This window comes from Oncorhynchus mykiss, chromosome 13, assembly GCF_057628025.1.
Source record: "Oncorhynchus mykiss isolate SJ-2025 chromosome 13, ASM5762802v1, whole genome shotgun sequence".
Lineage (NCBI taxonomy): Eukaryota > Metazoa > Chordata > Actinopteri > Salmoniformes > Salmonidae > Oncorhynchus > Oncorhynchus mykiss.
The window spans coordinates 36599940-36624466 of record NC_143034.1 but is presented as its reverse complement, the minus strand read 5'-3'; the positions used below and the strand labels follow the sequence as shown (position 1 = coordinate 36624466).

Genomic DNA, 24527 nt, shown 5'->3' with positions numbered 1-24527 from the left:
ATTTTCCCTTAAATTTCCCAAAAATCACTTATGTTATTAAGTTACTGTGTTCTGGGGAGAAGAGAAGTTGGGGTGAAGTTACCAGGGCCGGTCATAAAGATGGCAAACTTACTAACATAACTAAGTGAATATGATACACACTAAAGCTGAAAAATCTGTATTTAGCATCAAGTCTACAATGTTGTTAGTTTACCTATGATTCTTTTTTGAATGTATGTTGTTTTTATTGTACATCATTATTTTTGGTAAATTGTTTTGTAAATATTAATTCACATGTGTGGTGCCACTAAATAAACAATTAATTATTTAAGTCAATATTGTCAATATTATTATAATATGTTTTTATGGGTGGACAGGGAGTTTAAAAAATGAACCCCAAAAGGTTATTTGAGGAACCATAAGGCGTTTTTCAAATATGTTCTTCAAATAACTTTAGCTTTTTGTCTGAAAGTATTTTCTCAACTGCGATACCAACTCCAGTCAGAAGATGTGCGTCTTTCAGGTGATTCTGCCACTGTGATGTAGTGGACGGGACGCTCCTTCAACATCAACAGTTAGTCAGACAGTTAGTCAGCCACCTTGCTTCACTCTAACTTGATGGAAAAATGGTTTATTCAGCACATCAAGCAACTCCTCTCATACTGGGAAGACCCCCACAGGCCTTAAGGGCAGTTTTTTTTCAAATGTAGTACCCGGACGGAGAAAATCCAATAAGCCTTTTATAGTTTCATCCTTAGGGTAACTTATCCTAAAGTGGACACACTCCCATCAGTTTGAGACAACGGCCCAGACTTTGTAGACTGTTTAATAATGCTTAAACCTCATCTTTATCAAATTATCCATTAAAGATAAACTTAAAACCTACGTTTGTCTACATACGAGTTGCTTAAATTATATCTAATATTCCCAGTTTTACTTTATCAAATCTCTAGGAATCATTATACACACATACAATTAATCAAATTTTCATATATTCACAGAATCCATATAAAACATAAGAAAATCTTAGGTACTCACAAAAACCATTCAATTTGCTTTTTCAAGAACTCTCCATAGCGAAGAAGTAGCTCTCCAAACATACTCCCAGCAGAATAAAAAAAATAAACTTTTGTTTCCCAGACAATGACCATGGGATCATCAACGGATCTCTAACCTCCCAAACACCACGGGAAAATCAAGCCTCCCAGGAACTATAGACCTTCCGCTGCTTTCTAAAATATCATCCCGCTTATTATCCAAATTTCAATCATCTGAGTAAGCATATTTCTATATGTTACTATCCAAACGTCTGTAACGGTTCTCTTGTTGTGAAGTAGAGGCGGACCAAAAAGCAGCGTGGTTGTTATTCATTGTACTTTAATAACGAAACTGTACATGAAAAAACAAATAAAACAACAAACGTGCGAAAACCTAAAAAACAGCCCTGTCTGGTGCAAAACACAGAGACAGGAACAATCACCCACAAACACACAGTGAAACCCAGGCTACCTAAGTATGATTCTCAATCAGAGACAACTAATGACACCTGCCTCTGATTGAGAACCATACTAGGCCGAAACATAGAAATACCCCAAAACATAGAAAAACAAACAGACTGCCCACCCCAACTCATGCCCTGACCATACTAAATAAATACAAAACAAAGAAAATAAAGGTCAGAACGTGACAACGTCAGATTAACACTCATTTCCACATTCACACAACTCTCATATAAGTCACACAATGCTATTCCCAAACATACCTAATCAATTAGTTGTTTTTCAACAATATTTTACCTGCAGGAATATTTTCACATTTCTATCTCATGGTTAGTTCCTAGGATAATGCAACTGATACATTCACATCTTTCAATACTTCTAAAATGGGGTCCAGGTTTTTTAAAAATTACAGGTGCACCTTACTATCTTATACTATATCATAAATGGTCTTAGATTCTAGTTTTCATCCAGTTCACACAGATAGCTGCCTCAGACCTGTTTACACCTCCAAGGTGCCCCCCTCACACAGGAATACACACTCAGAGCCTACGAGGCATTTCTAAAAACTCCACTGTACATGTTTCGCTCGTCTTTCTTTCAAAAGAAAACTGAGTTTGAGATGTGGTATCCACTCGGCTTGCTGCCTCTCAGATCAAAGGTGGGACCATCTGCTCCGTTCGCAAAGTGCGTTCTCCCCGAGATCATGTTTGAGGGATCCCTCATGCACGATTAACCTGGGTCGTCAGGAGCGGTCACCAAGTGAAGATTAACATCCCCATCGCCAAATGTGGTTAATTTCTTTAATATCAAATGAGACAAACTTATCACACAAGTCAGAGTTACATTTAAATATTTATTCACTTATTAAAATGGGAGCAGGTCAATACAAAGCACAAATATAAAGTGAATTAATTGAGTGCTCTACGATAATGATGGCTGGTCGACACATCACCCCCAGATGATTCGTTGAGAGCCATGATACAATAGTACTAAGGTCTTTTACAGCCAAGACACACCCCTTTCAACCTACATGACCAACAACAGATGAATAGAACGGGTCACAAGGTTAAGATTAGTATGAAAGATACTTATAATTCTCAGCAGACAGTATCTGCTGTAAAAACAGTTAAACTCTTTGTGCAGAGACCAGGGTCTGGCCCTGAGGTAATCTCTCCCTGGTACCATATAGAACAGAAACATTAACTCATGCTCTGGAATGCTGTCTCTTTAGGTTTTATCACCCAAAATACTTTGTAAATCTCCTGTTAGTGTTATCTGCCAGAGGTCCATGGAACACACAGACACAATAGTTCTAAGAACCCTCTATTCTGTTGAATAAAACAACCATTTGATGCAATAAAAGTATTATAACATAATGTTGAAGTTTTGCTCTCAGTGTCCACTGAAAGTTGAATCGTAACAAATCAAATCAAATTTTATTTGTCACATACACATGGTTAGCAGATGTTAATGCGAGTGTAGTGAAATGCTTGTGCTTCTAGTTCCGACAATGCAGTAATAACCAACAAGTAATCTAGCTAACAATTCCAAAACTACTACCTTATAGACACAAGTGTAAGGGGATAAAGAATATGTACATAAAGATATATGAATGAGTGATGGTACAGAGCGGCATAGGCAAGATACAGTAGATGGTATTGAGTACAGTATATACATGGGAGATGAGTATGTAAACAAAGTGGCATAGTTAAAGTGGCTAGTGATACATGTATTACATAAAGATGCAGTAGATGATATAGAGTACAGTATATACGTATACATATGAGATGAATAATGTAGGGTATGTAAACATTATATTAGGTAGCAATGTTTAAAGTGGCTAGTGATATATTTTACATCATTTCCCATCAATTCCCATTATTAAAGTGGCTGGAGTTGAGTCAGTGTGTTGGCAGCAGCCACTCAATGTTAGTGGTGGCTGTTTAACAGTCTGATGGCCTTGAGATAGAAGCTGTTTTTCAGTCTCTAGGTCCCACCTTTGATGCACCTGTACTGACCTCGCCTTCTGGATGATAGCGGGGTGAACAGGCAGTGGCTCGGGTGGTTGTTGTCCTTGATGATCTTTATGGCCTTCCTGTGACATCGGGTGGTGTAGGTGTCCTGGAGGGCAGGTAGTTTGCCCCCGGTGATGCGTTGTGCAGACCTCACTACCCTCTGGAGAGCCTTACGGTTGTGGGCGGAGCAGTTGCCGTACCAGGCGGTGATACAGCCCGATCGATGCTCTCGATTGCGCATCTGTAGAAGTTTGTGAGTGCTTTTGGTGACAAGCCAAATTTCTTCAGCCTCCTGAGGTTGAAGAGGCGCTGCTGCTCCTTCTTCACGATGCTGTCTATGTGGGTGGACCAATTCAGTTTGTCTGTGATGTGTACACCGAGGAACTTAAAATGTACTACCCTCTCCACTACTGTCCCATTGATGTGGATAGGGGGGTGTTCCCTCTGCTGTTTCCTGAAGTCCACAATCATCTCCTTAGTTTGGTTGACGTTAAGTGTGTGGTTATTTTCCTGACACCACACTCCGATGGCCCTCACCTCCTCCATGTAGGCCGTCTCGTCGTTGTTGGTAATCAAGCCTACCACTGTAGTGTCGTCCGCAAACTTGATGATTGAGTTGGAGGCGTGCGTGGCCACGCAGTCGTGGGTGAACAGGGAGTACAGGAGAGGGCTCAGAACGCACCCTTGTGGGGCCCTAGTGTTGAGGATCAGTGGGGTGGAGATGTTGTTACCTACCCTCACCACCTGGGGGCGGCCCGTCAGGAAGTCCAGTACTCAGTTGCACAGGGCGGGGTCGAGACCCAGGGTCTCGAGCTTGATGACGAGTTTGGAGGGTACTATGGTGTTAAATGCTGAGCTGTCGTCGATGAACAGCAATCTCACATAGGTATTCCTCTTGTCCAGATGGGTTAGGGCAGTGTGCAGTGTGGTTGAGATTGTATCGTCTGTGGACCTATTTGGGCGGTAAGCAAATTGGAGTGGGTCTAGGGTGTCAGGTAGGGTGGAGGTGATATGGTCCTTGACTAGTCTCTCAAAGCACTTCATGATGATAGAAGTGAGTGCTACTGGGCGGTAGTCGTTTAGCTCAGTTACCTTAGCTTTCTTGGGAACAGGAACAATGGTGGCCCTCTTGAAGCATGTGGGAACAGCAGACTGGGATAAGGATTGATTGAATATGTCCGTAAACACACCAGCCAGCTGGTCTGTGCATGCTCTAAAGGGCGCGGCTGGGGATGCCGTCTGGGCCTGAAGCCTTGCGAGTGTTAACACGTTTAAATGTTTTACTCACCTCGGCCGTGTCAGTAGCACTGTATTGTCCTCAAAGCGGGCAAAAAAGTTATTTATTCTGCCTGGGAGCAAGACATCCTGGTCAGTGATGGGGCTGGATTTCTTTTTGTAATCCATGATTGACTGTAGACCCTGCCACATACCTCTTGTGTCTGAGCCGTTGAATTGCGATTCTACTTTGTCTCTATACTGACGCTTAGCTTGTTTGATTGCCTTGCGGAGGGAATAGCTACACTGTTTGTATTCGGTCATGTTTCCGGTCACCTTGCCCTGGTTAAAAGCAGTGGTTCGCGCTTTCAGTTTCACCCGAATGATGCCATTAATCCACGGTTTCTGGTTTGGGAATGTTTTAATCGTTGCTATGGGAACGACATCTTAAACGCACGTTCTAATGAACTCGCTCACCGAATCAGCGTATTCGTCAATGTTGTTGTTTGACGCAATATGAAACATATCCCAGTCCACGTGATGGAAGCAGTCTTGGAGCGTGGAATCAGATTGGTCGGACCAGCGTTGAACAGACCTCAGCGCGGGAGCTTCTTGTTTTAGCTTCTGTAGGAAGGGAGCAACAAAATGGAGTCTTGGTCAGCTTTTCCGAAAGGAGGGCGGGGGAGGGCCTTATATGCCTCGCGGAAGTTAGAATAGCAATGATCCAAGGTTTTACCAGCCCTGGTTGCGCAATCGATATGCTGATACAATTTAGGGAGTCTTGTTTTCAGATTAGCCTGGTTAAAATCCCCAGCTACAATGAATGCAGCCTCAGGATATGTGGATTCCAGTTTGCAAAGAGTCAAATAAAGTTTGTTCAGAGCCATCGATGTGTCTGCTTGGGGGGGAATATATACGGCTGTGATTATAATCGAAGAGAATTCCCTTGGTAGATAATGCGGTCAACATTTGATTGTGAGGAATTCTAAATCAGGTGAACAGAAGGACTTGAGTTCCTGTATGTTGTTGTGACCACACCATGTCTCGTTAACCATAAAGCATACGCCCCTGCCCCTCTTCTTACCAGAAAGATGTTTGTTTCTGTCGGCGCGATGCATGGAGAAACCAGCTGGCTGCACCGACTCCGATAGCGTCTCTCGAGTGAGCCATGTTTCCGTGAAGCAAAGAACGTTACAGTCTCTGATGTCCCTCTGGAATGCTACCCTTGCTCGGATTTCATCAACCTTGTTGTCAAGAGACTGGACATTGGCGAGAAGTATGCTAGGGAGTGGTGCGCGATGTGCCCGTCTCCGGAATCTGACCAGAAGACCGCTTCGTTTCCCTCTTTTACGAAGTCGTTGTTTTGGGTCGCCGGCTGGGATCCATTCCATTGTCCTGGGTGAAAGGCAGAACACACTTTCCGCTTCGCGAAAGTCATATTCCTGGTTGTACTGATGGTGAGTTGACGCTGCTCTTATATTCAGTAGTTCTTCTCGACTGTATGTAATGAAACCTAAGATGACCTGGGGTACCAATGTAAGAAATAAAACGTAAAAAAACTAAAAACTGCATAGTTTCCTAGGAACTCTTAATTAAGACAAAAAATATATTGTATATTTTTGTTGGACAAGTTTGCTCACCACCAACAAAAAACTATTTCCATTTCACCAATATAAACACGGTGTCTACAATTTTAAAAACTATTATTTAGCTTCTAGAACTCTCATCTTCCTAAAACTCACTAGATTCTAGAACTCTCTCCCTTTGGAACGAGCCAAAACAAAACTAATCTCAATACAAAAAAATGTGCATTCAAAATAAATTGTGATCCATGGCAACGCAAAACACAAAACTTTTTGACTGACCACCCTTGAGAAAATCAGCAAGCAAGTTGTCCTTACCACAGACATGTCTGATTTCAAGAGGACTCCTGCAATATCTGTAACTTTCAGTTTTAATGTGTCCAAATCAATAACCAATATGCAGAAACAGTTTGGGATAAATTGAAAACCTAAACATAAAATGTGCTACAGACACTAACATCTGCAACAATAGTCATATTACTTGTATTTTTTTAAACGAGCACCTTTAAAATGCACAAGCACCGAAAATGCTGTTGTTTTGAAAAGCAGCAATAAATCACTGATATTGATTAGGGGGAAATCAGGCTGTACGTGCTGTTGAAACTAACAACAACAAAAAAAACACATGGAAATGTCATTTCAAAATCATTTGTGCGAGAGAAGGGAGATGAGGTTGCACGTCCTGTTAAAACTAACAACTCAAAAACCACACAGAATATGGGAATAATGTGTACATCCCTGGTTAGAGGACAACTTGGAGAAAACAGCTAGCTACATTTTGAAGTGTTGCATTTTGATTCACGTGGGTCAACAACGTGGTAAGTGTAACAACTATTTTTTTGTTAATCACTTTTAGTTAAATCTCAGAAATAGTACTCTTTCAATTCAGAGCTTGGATTTCCCCCCTGAGGCTAATATCCATATCATGCTGAAATCAATAGATCAGGGGACAAACATTTAGGGTCCTACATTGTGACATCATGAAAATACTCCTACTACAATGTTAAAACATTCTACATTGTAACATTAATTCATTGATGTTATGAAACAACTCCATGTATTTTCTAATATTTGATATGAGATCTTTTATCAGATTATCTCTGGTTACAGCTATAACATTTATCTCCTGTGTGTTCTCTGGGGTACTCTCAGACTGCTAGATTGAACAAAACTCTTCCCACATTGATTACAGCCATAAGGTTTCTCTCCGGTGTGTGTTCTCTGGTGTGATATCAGGTTGGTTGAATGAGTGAAACGCTTCCCACATTGATCACAGCTATAAGATGTATTTCCTGTGTGTGTTCTCTGGTGTACTGTCAGGCTAGATGAAACAAAACTCTTCCCACATTGATTACAGCTATAAGGATGCTCTCCTGTGTGTGTTCTTTGGTGAACAATCAGATTGCCAGATGTAGTAAAACTTCTCACATTGATCAGAGCTATAAGGTTTCTCTCCTGTGTGTGTTCTCTGGTGTGATATCAGGTTGCTTAGCTGAGTAAAACTTGTGTGTTATTTGGTGTATTTTAAGTGCTGATGAAGATTTGCAACATTTCCCACAATCAGAGCAGCAGTGAGATTTATGACCTGAATTCTCTGGTGTGGTTTTAGTGAATCTGATCTGGAGTAACTCTTCCCACAGTCAGAGCAGCAGTGAATTCTCTTCCCTGTGGGTCTCTGCGGGTGTTTCTTGAGGTGTTCTGATCTGGAGAGACTCTTCTCTGCCTCTTCAACATCATGAGGTTGTTGAGGCTCCCCAGAGAACACAAGATAGTCCCGTCTCTCTCCTGTGTGAACAACAAAGTCACACAGATGGTTAAAGGCCCACAACAGCAAAAAAACACTGTAAAAGGTGGTGCCAACAACGTAGCCATGATGTTGTACAACAATCGACGTCTGTAATGAATGTTACAATTATTTGACAATTGACCTAAAATGAGCAAGAATAGTCATATTTTATCTTGTTTTCACATTAGTAGTAACATCGATCATTGTAGGCTAGAAATAAGTTATTTGTGTTGTTGAAACTCTAAGCAGTGTGCCAGATGACTTTGGTCTCCAATATAGGTCCCTTTCTGTGGTTAATAAAATTGCGGCACGAGGGTGATGCCCACACAATTTGATTGCAGAAACTCCTCCCTGCTAATGAGGAAACCGATAGTTATGGATGTACTATATCTGCCTGGAGCAAAAATGGTGAGCAAAGATTTTAGTTTTTAAAAATATATTTTGAATGTGAATGGGGGAAAACTCAGGAGAGTAACCTCAATTTACAGGTTGCTTATGAGTGCATTTCACACTACTTTGGATTATAATTGTAAGGCTCGTTTGAATGTCCTGCTTAATATAATGTTTGTGTCATCATCGCAAATCAACCGCTTTGTACTAAAAAAAAACCAGTAAAATTCTTTTTTGGCTAGTTTTTCCATCAGCCTGACAATGTGGGGTTGTACACTGTTTGCCAAATTGCCCATAACTTCACCTAACAACAAATATACCTATGTTGTGATGTTTGTCATTTGATTGGCATTCAGAAAATTATTTCCTGGATCAGCTGATAGTTGAACATGTGACTGTAACTAAACAGCTACAGTATTAAGTGTCTATTATGATGTCATAATGACATAACCCTAAATCTATCTTCAGAGTTTGTCCTGTTGCTTTATGCCACGCTTTATGTCTCTCTAATGTCAATATGCCTTGTATACTGTTGTTTAGGGTAGTTATCATTGTTTTATTTTACTGCGGAGCCCCTAGTCCCACTCAACATGCCTCAGAAAACTATTTTGTCCCAACTCCCACACATGCGTTGACCTCACCTAGCATAACTAATGCCTCCAGAGATGCAACCTCTCTTATCTTCACTCAATGCTTAGGTTTACGTCCACTGTACCCGCACCCTACCCGTCTGTACATTATGCCTTGAATCTATCCTACCACGCCCAGAAATCTGCTCCTTTTATTCTCTGTTCCCAACGCACTAGACGACAAGTTCTGATAGCCTTTAGCCATACCCTCATCCTACTCCTCTGTTCCTCATGTGATGTAGAGGTTAACCCAGGCCCCGTGTGTCCCCAGGCTCTCTCATTTGTTGACTTCTGTAACCATAAAAGCCTTGGTTTCTTGCATGTTAACATCAGAAGCGTGCTCCCTAAATTTGTTTTTTACTCGCTGCTTTAGCACACTCCGCCAACCCATTTCTATCCCCAACTACAACATTATCCGTCAAGATAGAACTGCCAAAGGGGGAGGAGTTGCAATCTACTGCAGAGATGGCCTGCAAAGTTCTATCATACTTTCCAGGTCCATGCCCAAACAATTCGAGCTTCTAATTTTAAAAATGAATCTCTCCAGAAAAAAGTCCTTCACTGTTGCCGCTTGTTATAGACCCCCCTCGGCTCCCAGCTGTGCCCTGGACACCATATGTGGATTGATTGCCCCCCCATCTATCTTCAGAGTTTGTTCTGTTAGGTTACCAAACTGGGATATGCTTAACACCCCTGCCGTCCTACAATCCAAGCTGAATGCCCTCAATCTCACACAAATTATCAAGGAACCCACCAGGTACAACACTAGATCCGTAAACATAGGCACCAAGCTCATAGATATTATCCTGACCAACTGGCCCTCCAAATACACCTCCGCTGTCTTCAATCAGGATCTCAGCAATCACTGCCTCATTGCCTGTATCCGTTATGGGTCCTCGGTCAAACGACCACCCCTCATCACTGTCAAACGCTCCCTAAAACACTTCTGCGAGCAGGCCTTTCTAATCGACCTGGCCCGGGTATCCTGGAAGGATATTGACCTCATCCCATCAGTAGAGGATTCCTGGTTGTTCTTTAAAAGTCATTTTAATCAGCTAAGACGACAACAACAGGTAAAATGGCGATGAATGGCAGAGAGGGGCAGTTAACTACACACAGGGCCGACAGATAAACAAAATAGAGTATCGAGTTTAATGAACAGTCCAACAGGCATCAGCTATGTAGCCAAGTGATCATAGGGTCCGGTGAACAGCAATATATGAAACAGGGAAGCTGTTAGGTAGTCGATACTATGCTAGCCAGGAGATGCGGCTGGCTCGAGGCTAACTGGTGCTAGCTTCAGGACAAGGGCGTTAGCTACTATAGCCAATCCAGTGCAAAGATCCAGAGCTTATGGCAGGAATCCGGTGATGTCGTGGCTTCTAGAAATCTTTGTGAAGAGTCTGGGAGGCATCAGCTGTGTAGGTGAGTGTTCATAGGGTCCACTGAGCAGGCCGGAAGATGGGCCTGGCTCAAGGCTAGCTTCGGGGCTGGGCCACTCGGTAGAAGCTAGCTAGCTGCGATTATCCAGTGTAATGGCAGGAATAAGGGGATGTAGTGGAGAAAAACAGTCCGATATGCTCAGGGTTGATATCGCGCTGTGCAGACTGGCAGGTATTAAAAAATAGTATAATAATTTAATTTAATAAATAATTTACAACAACAAACACGTCTTACTAGTTTTGGAATAGTTTTCATTTTTCAAACAGGTTTATTATTTTATTTCAGTTTACTAAATAGTTTTCCCCTAATTACTTTTTCTATATTAAGCATTTCCCCTATCAACCAGTCACAGGTACTGGCGACAAAGCACCTCGTAACCTAGCTGGGAATGGGACAGATGGAACACTTCTGTGGTAACAGACAGGGGCGATTTGAAATTAAATCTAATTCCCAGGAATGGGGTTCATATGAACCACAGAGACTGTATGTGGGATAATAACATGGCCGTGTCCAACCCTGCTCCTTCCCTCGACTCCACTACCAACCACCAATCTCCAACAGGGCCCTTAACCTGTATCACTAGACACTTCATAGTGAGCTACAGGTAGGAATCAGCAATGAATCCCAATAATGAGACACCTCTGGGGAGGGGGTGTCAGAAACATTAAAATATATATTTAGTGTTTTATGACAAACCGTTTTTTTACAAATTTGTCAAGACACCAACTTAGTCTTTACCGTGAAATGCTTTACATACAAGCCCTTAAATAACAGTGCAGTTCAAGAAGAAGAAAACGTTTACCAAGTAGGCTAAAATAAAAAGTAATAATAAAAAATAACACAATGAGAATAACAATAACGAGGCTATATACAGGGGGCACTGGTACCGAGTCAGTGTGCGGGGGTACAGGCTAGTTGAGGTAATCTGTACATGAAGGTGGGGGCGTAGTGACTATGCACAGGTAACAAACAACCAGCGAGTAGCAGCAGTGCACCAAAGGGAGGGGGATGGGGGGGTCAATGTAAATTGTCCGGTGGCGATTTTATGAATTGTTCAGCAGTTTTAGGGCTTGGGGGTAGAAGCTGTTGAGGAGGCTTTTGGTCCTAGACTTGGTGCTCAGGCTTTCCGTGCGATAGCAGCGAAAACAGTCTATGACTTGGGTGACTGGAGTCTCTGACAATTTTGTGGGCTTTCTTCTGACACCGCCTATTATATAGATCCTGGATGGCAGGAAGCTTGGCCACAGTGATGTACTGGGCCATTCGCACTACCCTCTGTAGCGCCTTCACTGTCAGATCCCGAGCAGATGCCATACCAGGCGGTGATGCAACTGGTCAGGATGCTCTCGGTGGTGCAGGTGTATTACCTTTTGAGGATCTGGGGACCCATGCCAAATCTTTTCAGTCTCCTGAGGGGGAAAAGGTTTTGTTGTGCCCTCTTCATGACTGTCTTGGTATATACCCACGTTGGTGATTGAAAGATGAACTCAGGTCCACACTCCAGTCCAGTTGATGGTGGTAATGTACCTTAAAGTTGGTTGCCAACCGCCATTTAAAGTCCAAAGAAGAAAAAGAAGCCCGAAGGAAGGAGAAATTACGAGAAACCAATTTGGTTTACCGTTTGGGGCGTCGCAACTGGTTACCTATTTTGATGTGATATGAAAGTATTGTGTGAAATTATTTTGTTGTGATATCAAAGTATTATGTTAGTACAGCAGTTTATGTTTCTAGAAATCACAATCGATTGAAGATCGATTCACATTTACATGGAATATTTGACTATTTTGGGTTCTGATGGGGTACGACAGTTGAACTAAGCTCATGAGGAATTTATAAGTGAATTCTTAAAGAAACAATAGGTGTCTACTGGCTGTCAACAATTAAAAACAAGAAAAAAAACACATTTCTAAATAATAATATACATTAGTATAATTTAAAAAAATAATTTTTCAATAGAATCCTAAAACCCACTAGCTTCTAGAACTCTCGTCCCCTTGGAACGAGCCCAAACAAAACTCATCTCTAATACGGAAAAACGTGCAGTCAAAATAAATTGTGATCCATGGCAACACACTGGCTAAACGCAAAACTTATTGACTGCCCACCCTTGAGGCAATCAGCAACCAACTCCTGCAATATCCGTAGTAACTTTCCACCTTACTTCTCGCTCTCTTTTCAGGGTTCACTCGATAGGCATGTTGTTGGATCGGGCCTAGTCCCCAGTCCCCAATGTCATGCATTTGGGTTAGCACATCTGATAATGAATCCTGATATTCTAAAAGCAGGGCAACATTGTCAATATAATTGTACCCAAATATGGTCAGCTGGTTGCATAAATAACTATGATTACTAAATGTTACATAAATTGTAAATATGAAAATCAAAACCAAATGTACACCACTTTGTTAAGTTATGGCTAGCGTTCCCATCGGGGAACACCCCCCCCGCCCATTCAGCAGAAAAGGTGGCAAGCCATTTTTCAGTCACAAAAGCAGAATAATAGATCAAATGAATCACTAACCTTTGATTATCTCCATCAGATGACACTCATAGGACATCATGTTATACATTTATTGTGTGTTTTGTTCGATAATGTGTAAATATATATATATATATATATAAAAAAACTCAGTTTACATTGGCATGTTATGTGCAGTAATGTTTTGATTCCAAAACATCCGGTGATTTTGCAGAAATACTCAAAATAAACATTGATAAAAGATGCAAATGTTACTTACAGAATTAAAGATAAACGTATCCTCTATGCAACCGCTGTTACGGAAAAATAATAATCTGAGAACTGCGCTCAGAACCCAAATTAGCCAAAGAAATAGCAGCCATTTTGGCGTCAACAGAAGCTACAAAAAAAAACACTATAAATATTCACTTACCTTTGAATATTTTCATCCGAAGGCAATTCCAGGAGTCCCAGTTCGACAATGAATGACTGATTTGTTCCATAAAGCCCATCATTTAGCCACTTGTTGTTAGCTTGTTCAGCCCAGCATTCAATCCTCAAAAAGCACAAGCAATTCCTCTAGACAAAAACTCAAAAGGTTCCGTTACAGATCGTAGAAACAAGTCAAATGATGTATGCAATCCATATTTAGGATGTTTTAAACATTAATCAGCAATAAGGTTCCAACCGGAGAATTTCATTGTCTGAAGAAACGCATTGGAACGGAAGAACACTCTCTCGTGACCGCGCGCAAGGAGACCAAGGCTTTCTGCCAGACCACCCACTCAAAGTAGAATCATACAACCAGAATCTAAAGACGGGGACATCTTGCGGAGCCCTAGGAAGTGCATGCTCATCCATATCTAAGATGGACATCAAATGGCAGTTTTCAAAATTGAGTTCTCACTTCCTGTTTGGATTTCTTCTCAGGTTTTTGTCTGCCATATGAGTTCTGTTATACTCACAGACATAATTCAAACACTTTTAGAAACTTCAGTGTTTTATATCCACCAGTAATAATAATATGCATATATTCCCATCTGGGAAAGAGTAGGAGGAAGTTTACTCTGGACACGCCTTTCATCCTAAAGTGAAAATGCTGCCCCCTAGCCCCAACAAGTTTTAATATGTATTGGTAATACTTCACTTAATGGTGAGGCATGGAATAATAAAACATGTATATTTTGTCAGGCTGAATGTTTGAAATATGAGTAGGTGATTTGAGTCATGCTTCTTCAGTAGTGGAATAAAGACAATTAGCATTTGAATTTTGTCAAGAAATACTGGAGTGATGTCAGATTGTTAATAAAATTGATTATAGACCAATTTATTATACTGCTTTCATGTGTGTATATACACAAACATCTGCAACAATTATCATCTTACATGTCATTCTTAAACAAGCAGCTTTTTCAACTTGTAGAAAACAGCTAGCTACATTTTGAAGTGCTACATTTTGATTAAAGTGGGTCACCAACGCAGTAAGTGTAACACAGCTCTTTTCTTGTTACTCACTTTTTGTTAAATAATACTATTTCAATTCAGAGCCTGGATTTTCCCCTGAGGCTAATATCCATATCATGCTGCAATCAATTGAACAGGGCAAACGATAAGGTAGAACATCATTAAAATACTCCTACTACAATGTTAAAACATTCTACATTGTGACCTCGTTAAAATACTCCCACTACAATGTTAAAACATTCTACAATGTGACATTATTCCATTGATATCATGAAACAACTTCATGTATGTATTTTCTGATGTTTGATCAGAGATCTTTTATCAGAGTATCTCTTGTCACATTGATCACAGCTATGAGGTTTCTCTCCTGTGTGTGTTCTCTGGTGTGAAGTCATCTGGCTAGATGTTAGAAAACACTTCCCACATTGATCACAGCTATAAGGCTTCTCTCCTGTGTGTGTTCTCTGGTGTTGAGTCAGATGGCTAGCTTGAACAAAACTCTTCCCACATTGATCACAGATATAAGGCTTCTCTCCTGTGTGTGTTCTCTGGTGTGAAGTCAGCTGGCTAGATGTAGGAAAAGTCTTCCCACATTGATCACAGCTATAAGGTTTCTCTCCTGTGTGTGTTCTCTGGTGTTGAGTCAGATGGCTAGCTTGACCAAAACTCTTCCCACATTGATCACAGATATAAGGCTTCTCTCCTGTGTGTGTTCTCTGGTGTTGAGTCAGATGGCTAGCTTGACCAAAACTCTTCCCACATTGATCACAGATATAAGGCTTCTCTCCTGTATGTGTTCTCTGGTGTTGACTCAGATGGCTAGCTTGAACAAAACTCCTCCCACATTGATCACAGCTATAAGATTTCTCTCCTGTGCGTGTTCTCTGGTGTGAAGTCAGCTGGCTAGATGTAGGAAAAGTCTTCCCACATTGTTCACAGCTATAAGGGTTCTCTCCTGTGTGTGTTCTCTGATGTTGAGTCAGATGGCTAGCTTGAACAAAACTCTTCCCACATTGATCACAGATATAAGGTTTCTCTCCTGTGTGTTTTCTCTGGTGTATTGTCAGACCGCTAGATGTAGTAAAACTCCTCCCACATTGACCACAGCTATAAGGTTTCTCTCCTGTGTGTGTCCTCTGGTGTATTGTCAGACCACTAGATGTAGTAAAACTCCTCCCACATTGATCACAGCTATAAGGTTTCTCTCCTGTGTGTATTCTCTGGTGCATTTTAAGTTCTGATGAAGATTTGCAACCTTTCCCACAGTCAGAGCAGCAATGAGATTTCTTCCCTGTGGGTCTCTGCTGGTGTTGTGACGTGGAGAGACTCTTCTCTGCCTCGTCAGCATCATGAGGTTGTTGAGGCCCCCCAGAGGATCCACGATAGTCACGTCTCTCTCCTGTGTGAGCAAAAAGTCGGACAGGTGGTTTAAGGCCGACAACAGCAAAAATACACTATAAAAAGGTGATGCCAACAGCGTAGCCATTATGTTGTACAAACAATGACGTCTGTAAAGAATGTTAATTATTTTACATTCGTCTTAAGACAGTCAAGTGAACAACAATAGTCATTGTCTTGTTTACCCATTAGTAGTAATCAACGATTTTACGCAAGAAATACGATTTTAAAGTTGTTGAAATCCTAAGCAGTGTGCCAGACAACTTTTGGTCTCCAATATAGGCACCTTTCTGTAGGTCTATGTTGTTGTTAGGTGAAGTTATGGGTCCTACAGTAGGTCTATGGTATTGGTATAACTAGCGGTTTCTGCATTAGCATGGAGGAGTTTCTGCAACCAAATTGTGTTTTTGCGAACAGAGGGCAGAGAGTGATGCAGCTATTTGGGGATGTCTGATAGCATTTACGCACCACCACTAATGATTTGTCGAGCTTCTCAAAGTCATTTTTTCTTCAACTCAAACAGCAAGTAAACAAAGTCTTATAAATACTTTGAGGAACTATTGATTGGAGTAAAATATTTCCAGCTCTCACTCTTGATAACCACTCGACATGAAAGGGAAAAATGTAATGCTCTGATCCAGTGGAAATGTCAAACAATACCTGATTACTTCTTATCCCTTTCACAAATAGGTACAGCTGTGTCTGTCCAAAACTCACTTGTGCGGGAAACTGAGAGCCCAGAATATTTTATACAATGTTGCTATCACGTTTCGGACAGACCTAGGTGATAGAACTTGAAACAGTGTATCAACTATGTAGACAGGCCATGCGCAGCCAATGTGATTTATTTTTATCTGGATATTTTCTAGATGTTTTTATTTGTTGGCTTTATGTAGGCTATTTTTACATAGTTGGCAATGGAAATAAACATTATTTAGATATATATAATTTTCATTTCTATTTATATAGAATGTAGATTAATCACAGACAATGATTTTGAGATAGGATTATAAATTAAACTGTTCCAGTAAAATTTGAATATGAAAATCATAACTGACACCAGATCAGTAAAAATGGTTAGATAAATTTGCACTACAAATGGAAAACGTTGCTGACTGCCGTTGTAGCCTATTACTGGAAACTTCAGGATTATAATGTCAGAATTTACGAAGGCCATCAGCAGCGGGAGGAGGAAGAGTTTTTTCCTTATGGTTAGGATATCTTGATCTCTGGTTCCCTCAAGTAATTTGTGTGTCTCAATTATTTAATAAAACATGTGATTCCTATGTTGACGATGTAAAGAATATTTGCTGCTCTCTGGTGTGTAATGAGGAATAACCAGACACTGCACGCATTTCTGAAATTGCTTATTCCAGTTACTGATAAGCATGCACCCATTAAGAAAATGACTGTAAAAGCTGTTCAATCCCAGTGGAATGATGAGGAATTGAAAAATTGTATGGTTGAGAAGGATGAGGCAAAAGGAATGGCAAATAAGTCTGGCTGTACAACCGATTGACAAACGTCCTGCAAATTGAGAAATCATGTGACAAACTGAATAAAAAGCCAAAGACAATGAAACAAAGATAAATGACAAAGAATGATAGTAAAAAAGCTTTTGAGATCCTTACATACAATGTTGGGAAAAAATTAACTGAATCAGATGGCTCATTCAAAGCCCACTACTTTTATGATTTTTTCATTGGCAAGATTAGCAAACTTAGGCATGTCATACCAGTAACAAACGCTGACACTACACTTCCAAGTATATCTGACCAAATTATGAAAGACAAGCATTGTAATTTAGAATTCAGTAAAGTCAGTGTGGAAGAGGTGAAAAAATTATTGTTGTCTTTCAACAATGACAAGCCACCGGGGTCTGACAATTTTGATGGAAACTTACTGAGGATAATAGCAGACGATATTGCCACTCCTATTTTCCGTATCTTTAATTTAAGCCTACTAGAGAGCATGTGCCCTCAGGCCTGGAGGGAAGCTAGAGTCATTCGACATGCGCTATGCTCTGCATAGTTAGCTCCAGGAAAAATGTTGCACTTATTCAGCCATTCTGTGACCAAAAACAAGCTACATATGGACAATACCAAAATAAACTGACTCTGGAAATAACAAAGCGCCTCTTAACCTAGCTGGAAATGGGACAAACGGACCCCTTCTGTGGTAACAGACTGGGACGATTTCTAATGAAATCTAATTCCCAGGAACGGGGTTCATACGAACCACAGAGACTGTGTGGGATAATAACATGGTCATGTCCAACTCTGTTTGTTCCCTCGACTCAGCTACCAACCAGCAATCTCCAACAGGGCCCTTTACCTGTATCACTAGACACTTCATAGTGAGCTACAGGTAGGAATCAGCAATGAATCCCAATAATGAGCCACCTATGGGAGGGGTATCCCTTTGTGGACAAATCTCAAAGTATTACTGCTACCCTGGGGAGATTGCTATACCCCTTGAACATTGGCTCCAACCCTCATCGGCTGTGGCATGCTTGCCACAGACTACAAAGGGAAGCACAGCCGATAGCTGCCCAGTGACACAAGCCTACAAGACGAGCTAAATAACTTCTACGCTCGCGGCGAGGTAAGTAACACTGAAACATGCATGAGAGCATCAGCTGTTTCGGACGACTTCGTGATCACCCTCTCCGCAGCCGATGTGAGTAAGACCTTTAAACAGGTTAACATTCACAAGGCCGCAGGGCCAGACGGATTACCAGCTCAGCGTCCAACACCATAGTCCTTCAAAGCGCATCACTAAGCGAAGGACCCTGGAACTAAACACTGAGCACGCCCCCATTCTCATCGAAGGGGTTGTAGTGGAGCAGGTTGAGAGCTTCAAGTTCCTTGGTATCTACATCCTTGGTGTCCACATTATAGGCTTAGTTAACTGGTGAACTGTTGAAATCATGGAAACATAAAGACGATTCTAATTCTAGATTTGGAATAGAATGTGCAGCACCTTCAATATATTGTTGTTTGACCTGACTACCAATTAATAAACCAGGGAGGAATTACTGACCGAGTAGGAGCATGGTGGAGACATCCAAGAGAGGGAAATCGGGAAGGGAAATGACAGCAAGTAGTGCAGTCGAAAGGGTTAACAAGTTGGTGAAACAACATATGTGCTGGAATGAGAACAATATAGATGCTACTTTGAGAACACAAACTCACATCTTTCACAGCACAGAGTGAGGGAGTCCAGGGGATGACTGGAGGAGCAATGGAGGAAGCATTGAGGGATTCTCCTGGCGTGAGTACAGTTGGTGAGACTGAGTGGACGATGGTGAAGAACAGTGGAGTGAAAAGGGCTAAAGTTGGTAATGAACAGCAGTTTAGGGTCAGAGTGAGAATCATCAGCAAGGATGTTTTTGTGGGTGACCTGCTAACGGTCTCAAAGATGGTGAAGGATGAATTGGGTAAAGTGGAATCGGTTCGAGTGACCAGGAGTGGTATGATGCCGATTGTGTGGCAACAGCGCAAAAGGAGAAAGCTTTGTGTGGTTTAGGTTAAACATTTCAGGTAGATGCACGTGAAGTGGGTCTCCCATCTTATGTAAAATCTGGGTAAGTGAGATATACAGAAGCCGCTGCAGTGTTACAATTGTAAAAAAGGTTGGACATGTGGCAAGTGCTTGTCGAAGGAATAAATATGTCAGTCAGATGAAGCATGTTGTAATTGTGATGGGAATCAGTGCCCTGTACAGATGAAGGAGGTTGTAGTAGCTAGGATGATCAGGCCCATCCAGCAGGTGTCCTATGTGGAGGCAGTGAAAATAGCCAAAGGAGTAGAGAGGAGAAGGTAGTTCATGTCCCACAGTCTGCAGTGAAGCCATGCAGGAGAAGGATCCCAACAGACAAATAGTGAAAGAGGTGGACTTTGTTGTGTTTATAGAGCAAGTGATAAATTGCATTAATAAATTATTAGTAACCTTTGTCCAAAACTAGCAGTTTCCAAAATTGTGTTTGCATTGCCCTCACTGCCGCAGTGATAAATTGCATTAATAATGTTATATAAGTATTCATACACATAGCTCATATAAACAAAGACATTCCGTTGTAAGAACACATACACCCAGCCACAAGACTGACCCCCTCTATTGGTCGGATGCTCAGGATAAGGCTCTGCTGTGCACCAATGGGGCTTCTGCTCTGGCTAGAGCAAGGCCCGCCTCCAACCCTCCGACCAGTCAAGAAGACCGAAACGACAAGACTCCACCTACTTTATTCTATGTATAAAAATGAATGTAACCATTGTATAGGCCTCTTTTTCACCTGGCTCCTTGCCAAGTTATGTTAACTAGGTCCGTGCACGTAAAACTGCGGGACAAGATATCTCTGACTCATTAAAACTGTCTTTTGTTACAACTGAAATCCACTCTGTCCAGCGTCCGTGATTTGGTCTCAACTCTCCAGTATTTGAACACACAAAATTGGTAGCAGAGTTTGGTTATTCTTGAATTCGATCTATTATAAGTTAGTGTGAGAGGACGAGACTGATCACGGCTAAAAAAATCAGACGGAAGAGTGACTTCCCCAGCCATTCATCTTGCCTCAGGAAATCTGATCGGAGCGCTCTATATCAGGTGAGCAGAGCCCGTTATATCGAAATCTGCATATTGTATTATAGCCTAAACCAAATTTTGATCAGAAAGTACTGGGCGTGAGTTTGAATCGGTGCCCAAATTTTTACATAAGAACCTAAGACATTGATCGGGGAGATCTTGTTTTGCTCGTTTTTATTTTTTATTTGTATTTTTATTTTTTATCAATTGGCCTATTATTAGAAGTGTAGTATGCATGTAAAAGTTCCTATTGAATAAGTTCTAAACTGTTTAATTGGTTGTGTTTAGAGATTTAGTTAATTAATAGATCGACTGAATCTGCATGTAAAAGATCCTATTGAATAAGTTGTAAACTGTTTAATTGGTTATGTTAGAGGTGTAGTCGAATAGATATAGGATATGTAAGTTTGGCCTTCCACAAGACAGAGATCGGGAATGATGTGGCTATTGCACATCAAACAATAAACATAATATGAACCAGAGTTGACATTCCTTGATTTGGAGATGGGGGAAATTAAATTGAAAGAAACGTTTGTCGCGGAGTAGGTTGGGATACGTAACTGGGCTATTAGGCACACGTGCTGGTAGACAAAGCCACCTTGGTATCGAATGGCCGTGCAACTTTGATTGACAGCAGCCGGGCTGGAATACTGATTTTCGTTTTTTTCATTCCTGTTGATATTGCCTAAAGTTTAAAATTATTCTGACAATTGCTATAGAATCGCTGGAATTTACTGATATAAGTTCATAAAGGAACTTACTGAATTGTTTCTAGAAAGTATTTAAATAATTCACTGAACAACTCTTAGTTGTCTAGAAATTCTATCTATATTTCCTAAAGAGCTAGAATTACTCTGAAAATTGTTATAGAACCGCATATATTCACTGATATATTGTTCCAAAAGGAAATCGCAGAATCATTTTTAGAAAATACCTAAACGAATCGCTGAACAAATTCAAATAAAATACCGGAGAAACAGACACGTGGCGGGTGTCACATACTGATAACCCCCTTTGTATGCGAGGGTGGGGGTAGAAGAGATAAGCCATTGCCAGTACAGCAGTATATCTAAGCATACAACGATAGAAATAAACACCACATAGTAAGGATTGAATATACCTAAATAACGCATTATACACATTATCAGACGAACTAGATAAAATGTCTGCAGCTACCACGCCCAAACTAAAATTCAATGAATATTTAGATCAGAGTATGATTGATAGAGCGGGAGGTAAAGAACAGTATGGGAAAGTGGAGAAAGTGTGGAAAGGATTACGGATAAGATGGACACAAGCAGGTTATTTTAGCGGAGGACCACCTACAGGGGGGAAACTCCAAGATATGCAGACAGAATTAGAGGACGCAGTAGAGCATGCAAAAGCGAGTGAGGCGGAGAGAAACAAGATACACAGGTTCAAAAAAGTAGGTACAAGAGAGAGAGAGAGAGCGGAGGGGGAGCTCAAGATAGGTACATGGGCCATACAGGAGAGTAGGAGGGTCCTACCCAAAAACACACCAGACATGATGTGCGTGGCTATTGTGGCGTCGGGGGATGTTAAAGCTCCGCCTGAGAACTTGCCCACGGCTCCCCCTGTTGCCGTTTCTCCCTCACTATATCCACAATTGACAATGGAGGCAGTTCAGCCCCAGCCATACTCAAAGGGACAAAATCACCGGAGCCCGTCACACAACCCATTCCTGCCCAGGGCACCTCCCACAATACAGGCTCCAGTTCTGAGAATAGACCAAGGGGAGTTAAAAGGGGAAATTACCCTGGGGATAACGGCTGGCCATATGTATGTATGTGAACAGTTCGAAACTGGGATTCCAGGAGCAGGAGACCTCCCCCAGGAACGGAGGCCGCAATGCTCCTCTGTGAACTCTCTCACCTCTGAAACCAGAGGACACCTACAAACAAGATTAGATTCAAACCACTTCTATCAGACGGATAGGGAGGACTGTCATCAGAACATGGATATCGAAAATGAAGAAGAAATTGACATGGTGCTCACCCCAGCTCCGATGGGAGCTCCAAACGTGACTAAGATGCAGGAGCTGCTGAAATCATCAATAGCTCGAGCTAAGGAACTCAGGGAGCTAATAGCTAACCAAGATGACAACAGAGAGGGAGCCTACCGTGTGGAAGGCATAATGAGAGGAACAGTAACCAAAGTTACCGAATCAATGGGGTCCGAAACACTCCGTCGGTCCTCCAGAATTGCTGATAGAAGAGAGCGAGAGCAGGAGATGGCAGGACAGTACCCCCTGCGACCGACACCAGGTGATGCACACACTGTGGAGTACCAGCCCTGGAAAATGACTGATTTAACAACACTGATGGGACAGATGCCTAGCCTACATGGAGGAGCTTCAGCGTGGCTACTTCAACTGCAGACACTTACGTCAGGCCTGCAACTCTGCCTAGGAGACATGAAAGCACTTCTAGCAAGAGCCACCAACCACGGAACCATGGAGGCCCTCATGACAGCAGCTGACCTTGGATGGCGGGCCCCAACACTGCCCATAGACCACTTCCGTACCAGATTATGGGAAGTTCTACGGAGAGCATACCCTACAGAAAGAAACCATGCCACCTTATCCTCCTTTACAATCAACCCAGGTGAGCAACCTGCAGCATACCTGGACAGGGCTAAGACCACATGGAGATCGGTCCACGAAGAACCATTCGATCACACTGATACCACACTCAGCATGTGGAAGGAAATGGTGGTCAACGGGTGTCCCGGAGATGTTAAAACCAAACTCAGAGGAACGGTAGGGTTGATTGCACTTCCTCTGACCCAATTCAACACTCATGTGCACCACCATGTGACCCAGCACAACAAGGAAAGAGGGGGTGCTGAGAGCCAGGTGCAGTCCCTCCAGGTACAACTCCTGAAACTCCAATTGAAGGAAGCACAACAAGGAGAAAAACCTAAGAAACAGATGGTGGCGGAAGAAACGAAGGAGACAGGCACCAAAACAGACATCTCTCAAATAGTGGCCCAGACTATCTCCCAGATGATTCAACAGCAGGCCGGTCCTCAACCAGCCAACCCGGGGCCTTGGTATCCCCCGCAACCACAATTTGCATACCAGCCGCAATGGATACCAGGCCATCCAAGAGGAGGGGTTTGTTTCAACTGTAGAACACCAGGGCACTACTCACGAGAGTGTCCATACCCACTCACACCACAACAACGCCAGTGGAACTCTACGAGAGGTCCATATGGGAAGGAAAGGGGTGGAAATAGACCTCAACAGTACGAACATCAGCAACCAGGACCCACACCCATGCATCAGCAACCCGCATACAACCAACCGCAGTTCCAGGGAATGACTGGGAACACCATCCCCTGGCCATAAAAATGCCCACCACCCACGGCAGAAGAAGGAAACAGCAACTCCCAGACGGTTCACATGTCACCCTTCAATCAGCATCGGCCAAATTAGCTGAAATCATCGGATTGACGCAGGTCCTCATCAGAGGAAAAGGAAAGACTGAATATCTATACAGACTCAGCCCATGCCCATGAAGCAGGCCACACTGATGGACCCAGAACTTTTATGAGAAACACATGGCCCCACACACGAAGGCAAACTAAAGACCCTCCAAAAAGGCCTCGCACATCTGGTGGCACCCTCACATAAAAAATATGACTGACTTATTTTATGACAATGATTTATTTTGTGACGAATGCAATGGTTGTGACAGACACAACCCAAAGAAACCATGTCAAACACCAATGGGCTCATACGTAATACCTAATGCATGTTTTCAGGATATTAGTATAGACTACACCGACATGGGCCCCGAAAATTTAGCTAAAGGCAAACTCTATCTCCTAGTCATAGTAGATAGGTTCTCCAAATGGGTAGAGGCAATACTAACAAAAGGGGAGGATGCTAGGTCAGTCTTTGAGTGGCTACAAACCAAACTAATACCCAGGTATGGCATCCCAAGACAAATCAAATTTGACAAATGGCTTACATTTAACAAACACCTGAGACAGGTGGAAGAAAGATTTGGCATAACCCACAGATTTGGATCTGTGTACAGGCCCCAATCACAAAATCTGG

The 24527-nt window shown here is 41.9% G+C and overlaps 1 protein-coding gene across 5 annotated transcripts in view; it reads right to left on the bottom strand.

Moving 5' to 3' along the window:
- Window positions 1–14298: 14298 nt before the first annotated feature.
- LOC110487375 (uncharacterized) overlaps window positions 14299–24527 on the bottom strand; it is a 49289-nt gene continuing 39060 nt past the window's right edge. For 3 of the 5 annotated variants that reach the window (XM_090196091.1, XM_036942367.2, XM_090196093.1), the window contains exon 2: window positions 14299–15860. In XM_090196091.1, coding sequence (XP_090052217.1) covers window positions 14743–15860 — 1118 coding nt within the window. In that variant the 3' untranslated portion in view covers window positions 14299–14742. The remainder of the gene's footprint in view (window positions 15861–24527) is intronic. The other 2 variants (XM_090196090.1, XM_090196089.1) reach the window with 2 other exon arrangements.